This window comes from Tyto alba, unplaced genomic scaffold, assembly GCF_018691265.1.
Source record: "Tyto alba isolate M040663 unplaced genomic scaffold, T.alba_DEE_v4.0 Super-Scaffold_1, whole genome shotgun sequence".
NCBI classification, from domain to species: domain Eukaryota; kingdom Metazoa; phylum Chordata; class Aves; order Strigiformes; family Tytonidae; genus Tyto; species Tyto alba.
This window is the reverse complement of record NW_024881261.1, coordinates 12,614,934-12,627,635: the sequence shown is the minus strand read 5'-3', so window position 1 is coordinate 12,627,635 and position 12,702 is coordinate 12,614,934. Positions and strand designations below refer to the sequence as shown.

General features: G+C 41.7%; 1 protein-coding gene across 4 annotated transcripts in view; it reads right to left on the bottom strand.

Annotated features, from left to right (window-relative positions):
- SORCS1 (sortilin related VPS10 domain containing receptor 1) overlaps positions 1-12,702 on the bottom strand; it is a 305,446-nt gene that overhangs the window by 209,106 nt on the left and 83,638 nt on the right. For all 4 annotated transcript variants that reach the window (XM_032988691.2, XM_042790410.1, XM_042790397.1 and 1 more), the window contains exon 2: positions 2,641-2,708. In XM_032988691.2, coding sequence (XP_032844582.2) covers positions 2,641-2,708 — 68 coding nt within the window. The remainder of the gene's footprint in view (positions 1-2,640; positions 2,709-12,702) is intronic.

Below are 12,702 nucleotides of genomic sequence, written 5' to 3'. Positions count from 1 at the left end.
GCATTAAATTATAAGATATGCCCATCTTGTATTTTCTTTCCATCACACTAAGAACAGAGAAGCTGTCCTGGGATCTTCACAGGGATATTTATCAGTGACTTGAAGACATGACTGCATGGTGAGCAGGGATCTAACAGCAGAGCCAGACTCCGGACAGAGCTCAAAGTAGCCACCTGGGGCTTATATAAGGCAACAGAATCAAGGAATGACAACGAAGTTCACTGGCAACTTTCAGAGCAGTCATGAGCACTGAAGAGCCAATCAAGAATAACGGAGCACTGCAAAGACAAGTGAGTTGATTTTAGCTATCCTGGTTTTCTTTCAGCATTTCCCAGTGTAAAGCATTTGCCCAGGGATTCTGGCTGGATGGCTGGCCATGCAACTGTAATCAAGTTCTGACAAGCAACATGTGCCAACTGAACCTGAAGCGGATGGGTTCAAAGTAAGACAAGTGGTTCCTCAAATAATCTATGGAATTTCTTGCTTTAAGATGTCACAGGTACTAAAAATTTTAACACGTTCTAAGAGATACTAAGAAAGTTAGATCATGGGATATTAATCCCCTGGTATATACTAAAACCAATAAAATTCTTCAGACCCTGATAAGCCTTAAACTGAAGGTTGAGGAAGCACCCTAAACTTCAACCATAAGAATGAATGTGAAGAGAATACTAGGAGGAAGTGTCAGATATCATAACCCTGTTACTATATTCCTTCTTAGATTGTTTTTTGGTAATAGGATACTGGGCTAGAGGAAACAATCAGGCTATTACTATGTTTTTTATCACATTCTGACATTAGGACCATCTGAAGTCCGGAAAACTGTGCTGCACTCACTATCTCTAGGACTGCTGTGTTGCCAAGGCCCCAGCTTCTGGTACACCCTTCAGTGACATCCCCACAGTCCCTTCTCTTTTCATCAAGGTAAAATTTATGCCATTGGGTCATGCTTCACAGAAACCAGTTCTGAAACGGACAACAGCATAAGGTCATCAGCACAATTTTGTGCACACATTTGTATACCTCAACAAGAAGTTTGGCTTTCACTCCAACTTGGCTATTCTATTTTCAGTCCTAAACCAGTATCTCAAAGTCATGCACTGCATCATATGAGTAAATAAGTTCTTTAGCACTGTCAGCAATGAGGAAGGAGGTGTCTACACATGCTGAAATGCCGTACCTTCCTCAATGATAAAACAGATGAATATTTCTCAGGGTGAAATGACTGAGGGTAGTAAGAGGAAATAAAAATAATGTATTTGATATTTATGGATAGTCCTTCTCAAAACCATTAAGAAATGAAACAATATAGCCCAACCCTCCTTCAGAAAAATATTGCCAAAGCCATAGTCCTGAAAGACCCTTTACTATGGTGTGTGTATACCACAGCACAGACAGAAGTAGTAGAGAAAACAGGATCTATTTGTGATCTCAAGCCATAGCAGCAATGTATATGAAATGGCAAGATCTGATTATCCTCCCGCAGCAGGATGAGAAACTATTTATCTAGTCCCATAAAATACTAACAGTTTTGAGTGTTCCTGTTGCTGTTCAGAACAAATCCCAGAAGTTTTATATTTCTTCAGGATTTGGGGTGTTGTCTTGTTTTTTTTGTTTGTTTGTTTGTTTGTTTTATTTCTTCAGGCCAGCACTAGTAGCAGGCCAGCACTAGCAGCACTAGCCTGAATTCAGAATATACTCCATGCCAAATCTCTCCTCTGTCATTCTTTTCAAACCCTGCTCAGTTCCTTGAAGAAAAAGGTTATTTGTTCTAATTCTGACCCAAAATTCTTCCTTGGAAATGAAAAACCTTTCCTAAACAAGTTTATCAAAACAAGTTCATCCTAATAAGAAGTTTTAGTTTCAGATACCCAAAGTTGTCTTGTATCAAGACAGTAGCCTGTCCATCTCCATCAATGACCTGCATATAAAACCCCTAGAGACTTCCCACCCAAGTTTCAGAGATGGAACTATGAGAAAACCTCCCTTTCATCTGTTACAACTCATGAAAGTACCACTAGGGACATGTCAAGTAAACACCTCTTAGATCCATTTTTCAGAGAGATAAAAACAGGCACCATCTGCTCTCACTGAATCCAAGTAACAGCCTTAAGAAACAGACCACAGCCCAGCTCTTTCCTTTGGTTCACAGAGTGCAGGATATGCTTTGAAATCATAAAAGTATCAAGACATTCCCTATAAATCAGTCTAGCAGTCAACATCACACAGGTGGAAATCAATTATCTGGTACTAATACTATCAAGTTCTGAATAAACAGACATTGAATACTTGCTCACGCTCCCCCCAGTCTTAGTAGCACTGACTTTTCACAAGGACCATTTGGGTGGTACACAGCTATAAGATCCATCATTATAAACAAGGTCTTAAGGCTGTTGAGTTCTCCTAAAAATAAATCAATCAAATGATAGCACATCCATGAAGTACGTTATGTAGCTGAAACAAGACAATCAGACTTCAGCCTCTTTGTCCCTGAATATGAAAGAAGTGAGAGAGAGAGAAGATTTAGCTATGAACCTTCCAGCACATTTTAAAAAATCCAATTAAATTCAATAAAAGAATTGTATCAGGCTCTTCCTATTTAAGTAAGGTGGTAATTATTAACTCAATTTATCTCCATACCTCCAAAGAGAGCTCTCTGTGATGCTTCCCAGGTTGTAGTCATACAGCTTTGTCAGAATTAGAATCACCTGAAGGCAAAAGAAGAAATCATGGTTAGTCTCAAACAATTACAGTATCATAGAACTGAAATGACCCCAGGGAGGGCTTAGGATTCCTTTAATGGGTGCTTAACATAATTGAATGAATTGTTAAAAGCATTTGCCTAAACTGACATGGGAAGTATTTGCAGAGATGTATGTTGAGCCAATGAGACCATTTCTTGCTCAGATCCTCTGTATAATAATAGCCAACAAGTTCTTCCCCCTTAACCCCAGGAGGCGGAGTGCAGTGGGAAGGGGCTGACATGCTAGACAATGTTTCAGGAGGCAAGATGAGATCTGCTGTATGCAGCAGAAATAGTGATTACTTTCTGCTGTTTCACCAGCACTGAAACTTCTGATTTTTTTCACAGCTGCGGTGTATGGATAACCCACAGTCCTGTCTCCAGTCAAACTCTTTTTGGTTGTAGCAAATGATATAACACAATGGTGATGATCACCAGTTTTGGCCTGGGAGACTCCGACTAGACATCAGGAAAAAATCTCAATGAGGAAATTAGTTCAACACTGGTACAGGCTACCCAAAACAGACGTGGCTAGACAAAGTTATCACTGACCTGATCTATAGCAAGAGATAACCTTGCTTTGAGTAAGAGGCTGAAGTAGGGACCTCCAAATGTCTCTTAACAACCAACATTTCTATGACTTCAGTGAAAAGTTTTAGATTCAGCCAGAACAGAAATGTTTCCAGGCTTAGGAGTTTTATGATCACTTTTGATGAACACTTCTAGAATAAAATTATCTTACCGGGGGGAGGAAAGCAATTTTAGCAAAAAGAATTTCCAGCAAAACATTTCACCCTACTCTTTTGTTAATGTATTAAAAAATTGTCTGACTTTCAAGATGATGGGCTCCTTTAACACGACCTACATTTGGGACATAAACTACCATTACTATCGCTACTAATTTATTTTGCATTTCTCCCTGCTAGATCACTGTCTATCTTATCCTCCTCTCTATCCTATTAAAACCACAGTAAATTAGAGAGGCGCAACACTTCTTATCTGACAAAAATCCTGATCTATTTACCTCTTATTATCTTCAGCCTGGGTTCCTAAGACATGAGACTCACAGACACACATCCCCCTGGCTCCCTTCATAACATTACCAACTTCAATCAATTTGGCAGAGAAGCAAAGGACTGGAAGAAATTCAGTCCCTGTAAGCCCTATGCAAGCTGGCACCAGCATGACAGAAGAATAGCCACATGGCTGCTTGCACTAGGGGAGAGGAACAGACCTCACCACTGCCATTTCCAAAGTCAAAAGCTGTCCTACCTCTCACACACTGATAGCTTCAAATCAGCCACACCAGGAACTGTCTCTTTTCAATATGCTCATCATGTGAGCCAGAGCAGAAAAAAGCATGGTGATGGGGGAGCTGACAGCATAAGTGAGCATGCAGTTACTGCAATAGAGAAAGGTGTAGGGGACAGAGCACACACATGTGATAGACATCTGTTTCTACAGCATAAGTCTGATAAATCCCTCATAGCATGGAGAGGCTGCCCAAAACATTTCCTTATCTGCATGAACACAAGTCACGTGCAGCTGATGGGGGAGACAGGAGAGGCACCCAAAAAAACAGTGGTTAATCAGGGCCAACCATTACCAAACATCCTTCAGAAGAAAAGCAGCCTCCCTTATTATCTGTTCCCCTTTTAATCTCCCACTTCCCACTATGACCACTTACTGCTTTATGTTCAAAATGAGTGCCTCATCCTGCTATCCATAAATAACTGGCTGCAAACTCGGGCTATTAAAATGCAAGCCCCATCAGGCAGAAGACAAGACAGGGGAGAGACACCCCAGCTCCGTATGTCAGTGACACCACACAACCAGCTCCACAGAGAAATGAGGACTGTGGAGGAGCAGCCCCAGGGAGGTGCCCGATGCCCAGGGCTGCCGCCAGCCTGCCCCGCTCCCCGGCCGGCTGTGGGACAGGCCCTGCCCTGCTGCCCCGCGGGGGAGCCGCCAGCCTGCGCTGCCCCTCATCCCGAGGCACACGTGGGGCTGCTCACGGCAGTGCCGAAGGCAGCCCTGAGGCTCCCTGAGCAGAGGCCAGGGGCTTGCCCCAAGTCTCCCCCCAGCACCAGGCCTGGCCCAGCCCTCAACTCCTGCGTGGCCCCCCCTGGTCTGTCCCCTGGTCCCCATTTCCTCAGTGTCTCCTCCACAATCTCCCCTACCTCCAGGTGCCTTGATCACCAACCCCAGACCTCCACCATGACCCCCAGCAGTGCACACCATGTGGCAACTGGGGACCGATCCACAGCGACACCAACCTACCGAGCGGCATGTTGCCCTGAGATGGCCTCACGGTGACTCATGCCTTGGCGCAGAACCCAGAGGACAACACACATCCCCCGCTACGATGGCGGCGGTTCACACAACAGCCATGACCCCTCCGCTGCTCCCCAGGGCGCCCTGGCACGGGTATCTCCATCCCCCAAAATGCACAACCGCACTGCCATCCAGGAGGCGCCTGCCTCTAGCCTGGAGGGTCCCTCTTTGAAGAGGCGGCCAACGTGCAAAGCAGCCACCGCCTGCCGAGGCATCAGATGGCGGAGCTGCAGCGGGCACATATGCTTTGTGAAGGCTCACGCCAATTAGGGCTTCGTAAGTGCTAAATTTCAACTCGACCCTCCTAGGAATGCTTATCAGTGACAGCAGGGCAGCTGTCTGCTCCAGATACAGAACCATGCTGATGCCATCCCTCACAGCATCCTCTGAATGGGTCTATAAATCCCCTACTTAACAAATAAATAAAAATTAAGGGGAGGGAGAAAAAGGAAGTGGAAGGGATGTGCACATAAAGCCTTTCTGAATAACTGCTCTCCTGATGAAAGGCAGCAGTGAAGTCAATGAGATTCAGTGCCAGCCTGCATGAAGACCTTCCATATAACATGGGAGATGCACGCGCCCTCGGCTTCAAGCCTCCCTTGAATCCGCAAAGCAGCTGGACAGTTGCAGGACAGTTGCTTATATCTTTTTCCAAGCCTTGTTATCTTCTCTTGGCCCTCTCCTCCTCTGCTTGCCAGAGGAACCAGAGATGTAAATTACTCTAATGAATATTCCCCTAATGAATATTTTGACATCTGGTAGTTTTAGAAGCAGACCTGAAGACAGCAGGCATAAACACAGAGTAAACAGGAAAAATAATGTTTTTTTCTCCCCATTCTTTGCCACTGGTTGTTGTAATCTTGAGGAATATTCATACAAGAATCAGTAAACACCTTCCCCATCTGTAAACCCCAAGAGTTATAATCAGGCTAATTTTTGTGGAATACCAAGATTATCAGTGTGTAATTACTGGTGTTAAACAGACTGAGAATTATTTTTCACAAGTTACTCAAGATTTTTACTTTTTTCCAACTGAGGAAAATTCACAAATCTCAAAACTTCCATGAAAGAAAACTCCATTGAGAATTTTAATCTCCTTACTCAAGAAAAAAAAATTGTAATTGACATTCCAAAAATAATATGAAAAGTCAAAAAATTAAAAGTGCCAATATGAGAAATCAAAATATTTCACTTTCAGAGAGCTGAAATGTCTCTTTTGTTCTTTTGTTCTTCCCCCAGAAATTTCAGTAAAACCCACACAAAACTTAGAGTGCTGTAGTTCTCTTGGAATTGATGGGGGTGGGTGGGGCATGGAACCAGGCTGCATTCCATCACACTACTTCTAGATATACCTCTAACAACCCTTCTGCAGAGGCAACCCTGGACCCATTCAAATATTCCTGTTAGTTGCAGACTACCTACATCTAGAACCCTAAATAATGTTGCTATATCCTGGCTTCTTAGTAAATTTAGGGTAAAATCTTAACATTTAACATTTCCAAGATAATATTGGGATTTGACACCATGCTGCAGCATACATATGCACCAATTTGTTGGGTAATAGCTTAGATATCTCCACGTGGTGCAGATATTCCATTTCCAAAATACATAAGGGCTTTCCTATGGGAAGCTTTCTCATTTTTGTGGACCTGTATCAGGTCCCAGATATCTTTAAGCCTATCTCTAGTCTCACCAGTCTTGTGTCATCTACTGTGGTTCAAATATTAGTAATACATCTGCTCAAACATGTATGTGCAAAACAAACAAGTAATTAGGCAAAAAATTAGTTATTTCTGACCTAGAGTTGAGTATTCTCTTTTCCCCTTTGTAATGATATTTGAATAACCTATGCATGATTTTGGTTATATTTACTTTTTCAGAAAACATATTTCTCCTTTGCTGTTCTCATTTCTTTGTTATTTAGCCTGCAAAGGTTAGTTCATGTTTAAGTTTGTTTCTTTTTATTTTTTTTTTCCTCTCTGTGGCTGTCACTATGTAGTACTGAGGAACCTAATGAATAGAGACATGCATATTATGTTGTTCTAAATGTCAGAATAGGGGCTGTGAAGAACCACAGTAATGAAATGAAAAATACTGTCTCGCCTTTTATTATTTCTTCCTTTGTTTCTGTTTTCTGGGACTGTGTGTTTTTCTCCCTTTTTACCACTTAGCAATCAATGCAAGCTAACAAGAGCAAGAAGAAAAGAACAAGCAAACTAGAGATACAATGAAAAGGAGCTGAAAATCCAGTCTTACGCCAGCTCTGCTGTGAATACAGATAACCCTTCCTATTGCATAGAAATTCCAGGCTTCAGAAAGCCTGTTCATTAGGATCAGCAGTTGAAGTGAGTTATTCTGCTATAGCAGGTAAGGAAGAGAAGGAGAGTCAAAACTTTATCACTTGTGCATTGATAGCTCACAGCAAAAGATATTTTATCCTGGGTTTACTACATCCCCAGTGAGCACACTGACCATGAGATGTAGCACTAAAAATTTTTTGACTTAGACAAAGTGGAAAAGCCCCAGCAGGCAAGAAACAGATGGGAGGCTTGGTGAGTTAAGCACACTCACCTGGGAAAAGACAGACTGACAAGAAGTACTTAAACCTGTGTGCTGGTTTTGGCTGGAATAGCGTTAATTTTCTTCAGAGTAGCTAGGATGGGGCTATATTTTGAATTTGTGCTGGAAACAGTACTGATAATACAGGTATGTTCTGGTTATTCCTAAGCAGCACTTACACAGAGTGAAGGCCTTTTCTGCTCCTCACCCCACTGCACCAGCAAGGAGGCTGGGAGGGGACACAGCTGGGACAGCTGAACTCAGCTGACCAAAGGGATATCCCATGCCATATGGTGTCATGCTCAGCATATAGAGCTGGGGAAAGGAGGAGGAAAGGGGGATGTTGGGAGTGATGGTGTTTGTCTTCCCAAGTGACCATTATATGTGATGGAGCCCGGCTTTCCTGGAAGTGGCTGAGCCTGCCAAAGGGAACTGACGAATGAATTTCTTGTTTTGCTTTGCTTGCGTGTGTGGCTTTTGCTTTACCTATTAAACTTTATCCCAATCCATGAGATTTCTCACTTTTACTGGTCAGATTCTGTCCCCCATCCCACAGGGGTGGAGTGAGCAAGCAGCTGTGTGGTGCTTAGTTGCTGGCTGGGGTTAAACCACAACCACCTGGCTCATCCATCTATCAAAAGGAAATCAGTTCCCAGTAGGACAGGGTATTAGCATCTTGGACAGCATTATGCTTTTCTACAAACCAAAACAGCATTTTCAAGGAAGAAACTTTGTTAATCACTCCTGACCTATGATTGCTTTTTAAGACTTGGGATGTGAAAGCCTATCTACAGGTTTCAAGATGGAAATCAGTGGCTGGACAGAAGAGGCTGCTCTGTGACTTTGCCAGTTAAGGTACTCAGAAGCCTTTTGCTATCTTAGGACAAATTCCGGCACAAGCATGGCTAAATTTTGCCCAGACCTATCTTGACTCATGTTCAACTGGTCCATACTGTCTCATTTCACCCTTCCTTGCACTTCTGACCCAGGTTTAGATTTTGTCTTCACCTTGTTTTCAACTGCTCTAGAGGCATCTAGCAAGGCTCCTACAGGGTATCCGTCAAGGTCTATCACTGCTGCGCCAGTTCCAAATGTAATGCAAGGATTGCCTTTAACCTGACTTCTCTCCCCTGGCAAAAAAATATTTAGTCTCAAACAGTGCTGAACTAGTTGGCCAGGAAGGTAGTGAACAAAAGCCTGCACACTGCTGCTGATCAAGTTCATAACACATCGGAAAGGGAGCGACAGGCTACACTCTGTGGCTGTGTAACTCGTCTGCTGCTAATGATGTGTGACAGAAAGCAAGCAAGCCCACACTGAGCTATCTTCTGCCACAGCTACACAGAAACCAGTACCGGAGCCAGTTAGCAGCACACTAGGTCAGGGATCTGTAACCCTTCACACTACTCACTGACAATTGCCAATTTACTCCTCAGACCACTATGCTAAAACATGTCTATACTTATTCAAGCTAGGCTAAACAAGGACGTGGACTGGAACAATAGTTGTCTTCAAGGTTTGATCGCCATTATTAAAAATCTACTACACAAAGTTGTCTGATAATCCAACTCAATCTCATTTACACTGACTGCACTCTCATCTTGAATATATTTTATCAGTTGTATTCTCACCATTACCCACAGGTCCTCTCTGCAAATGCTTTCCACTTTACATAGCACAACAGGGCACTAAATTCAAACAACTTTTATAGCTCCATGGTGATAGAGACTTTTCAAACAGAAAAACGCAATCAAAATTTTAAAGGTGTTCACTGTAACTTCTTGGGCTCCAATTTTTACAATGTTATCTCTAGACTGACCTAAAACTGTGCCAGAAAGATTGGCCCTACAGGACTCAAGTGTTGATTTCAAGATCACAACAGGCCTTTGCTTATGAAAGCAAAAATAGAACCTCTGCTTTAATGTGTGCAGACTTCCATGCTTTGCATGTATGTTTGCATCTGTTTCAGTCAAGACTGCAGCGGTCGTGGGGTAAGCCACAGAACTAAAAAACATTTAGTCAGTAGTCTACTTTCCTGACTTGCACACCATCAACTCTCAGCATTACTGGTGTACAGACTGCTCCTTACTCAATAGTTTGTTGAAATAATTTGAAAGTGATGTAAGTGGTGTATTTGATACAATATTTCCAATACCCAACTGCAAACCACTTACAGCAGCTTTCTGAATCAATTTCAGAATCAGTTTCTTATGTAGACTGTTAGTGCAATGATCAGACATCTCTTTTTCACAACTGAAGTCCCAGAAAAAAAAAAAAAAGGTAGGCTCCCCCCTGCCACATAATGAAAGCTTTCAGGATGCTATTCTGCCCTGACTTCTTGTTCAACACCATGGATTTTTCTGTCTCAAGCCACAGCCTTAGAAGCATATTAATTTCCACCATCAGATAACTGAGACGGGTCTTTATGAGCTCCAACATTAGTCCTCTATGAGAACTAAAAACCTGATAGAAAGCTTCTAGTTTCAGTCATGTGCCATCTACACACTCAACAACCTGAACTTCAGGATGTGCCACAGTTTAAGAGCAGTCACAAGTCTTCCCTCTCCTGTGGTGCTCTCAACCCATTCAAGGAACATGCAACTCATCCAGTTTCTGGGATGCTAAACACCGCACATGCAATTTGCTTGCTCTGTTGTTATGAACTGCAAATGTTTAGGCATTGGGACCATCTCACACAGGCACAGAACACATGCAGTCTTCAATATAACAATGTTTTTCTAATAAGGTATTGTAATACATATAGCTATGTAAAAAATGGTAATGGGGTAACTACCCTTTACAAGTGTCTCCTGATGAAACTGTCACACTGCCTTCTAATTGGGAAGACAGAAACAAATATCCATCCACAATCAAGACAGTTTAAGTACACCTCAATGTGCAGTGATCCATGAATCCCTTATTAAAATCTAGAGATTCTTTCCATCACCTACTTAGCAGAAACATAAGTCAATAACAAAGAAGCACTAAATTAAGTTTTCACAAGTTTGCTGGTCTGCTATAATTGAGCATGAAGCTAGAGGATTTGAAGCTTTCTTATGCACTATGTGTTAATAAACCATGTTTCTCTGGCTAGACTGCAGTGTTTGGGAGTATGCACCATTCACATCAAAGACTGGAAATAATCGGGCAACACCTACCCTGTTCCCTTCTTCATCTCTACCTTCCCAATACAGCAGAGAACCTTAGGATTGGGGGGGAAAAAAAAAAAAGGGTAACACAACCAGAACACTGGAATATTCTCAATGAGATGTTTGGTGAGGCAGCTATGTGAAGAAATGTTTTCAAATAAATTCACAAATAAGTCTGAATAATTCTTGACTGAGAATTTTACAGGCGACTTATGAATAAAAAGACAAATTCAAGGGAACTCATTATATGGAGTAAATTACTTGTACAAATCTTATTCTTCATATTATTATTATTTAACAATTTTGTACCCGTCAGCAACTATCTTGGTCTCTAACCACTATGCAAGTACCAAGAACTATGGAGACATGAAGACTTTGTGATTTGCTTTCCACCTGGACTGCAGATCAATTATTTTTGGCACCTATAAAAAACATCTGTAGGCAAGAAATCGATGTTTGCCAAACATGGATACTAGTATTTCCTTTCTTAAACTTGTATAATTCAAGAAGTAAGATGTATGGCAGTTTCTATTATATGCAGCTTACAGTGGTCCCTGGCATGATGACAGTTTTTAGAGGAGACAATACAAATTGTAATAAAGAGAGGCAAAATGAGGCATCCATCCCACAAATCTTTTGAAGATTACCCCAGTCTTCATTCTTGTTATCAAGATGAAACAGAAATCTGTTACAGTCTAAAAAGAATTTAAAATACTACCATGGCCAAAGCAGAGAGAAGGAAATTGTATTTCTGTATTAGATAAAGCCCAAAGGTCAAGACACTAAGTTACTGCTTTTCCTGGCTCAGAAAGGGACTCAAACTTAGGCCTATTACTTTCCAAAAAAACACCTTGGCCACTGACAAGCTGAATAACTTACCAAAGGGAATTAATTCCCTGCTTTGAGCCCTTTTCCCAACACTGAAATCCATTTTCATATATTCTCCTTTCATTCAGTGAGAATCTGTTTCATAGAAATATTTCTGAGCAGCTCCACATGTGATTAATGAACTAAAAAAAAAAAACCAAATGCGATAAATTAAAAGGAGTAAAAGGAAATTCCAGGGAGTAAATTACTGTAGGAGAAAAAAACAAACAAACAAACAAACAAACCCCAACAAACAAACAAACAAACAAAATCACCACCAACAACAAAAAACCTGTAATAGATTTTCTTCCAGTGGCAGAATTAGGCAGGAAAGAGGGGAAGGATGAAAACAAGGGGAAAACTGCCTGTCATCTTGAAATGTTTTAATACAAAGGCAAATAGTTAAGAGACAAGGTTTCATTTCAGAAGACAAAAGTAGGTATAGAGAGAATCGATTACACACGATAATTGCATTGATGCTTAAAAGCCATTAGCAGGAGAGCTCTGTGCAGGTTTCATGAGGGAAATGCAGTCTTCTGTTTATTCATTTCACTGAAAACCCACATAGGCCTTTGGGGGATTATTTCAGAATTAAGACCAGAGGAGGGCAAAGCCCTAAACTACGTGGAAGGAAATTTCTTCTCTTACACATTATAATCACTGTCAATCAGCAGCTCTTGCTTAAACACCCAGTTACTGCCTGTGGTTTAGAGTGGACACCCAGAAATGGTGAAGGGGTCAACTTGAAAAAGCACTGAGCTGTTCTATGCCTGGCCTGCTCCAGGCTTGCTATTGAAACACTCAGAGACATTCCAGAGGCTCCGGGCTTTGCCAAGGAACAAATATATTAAGTCCTGAGCAGCCATTTCTGAAGCAAATTTGGAAATCCTGCATTTCTACAAGTAAAAACTTGCTTCTGAGGAGTTTCTCAGGCGTGTGATCTTACATGCAAGCTAGTGCACCAGCATAGCCACTGGCAGCTAAAAACAAGCAGCATACAACACTCTCAAAAGAGGAAGCAGGCAAGAAGAGACTATGAAAATTTGCCAC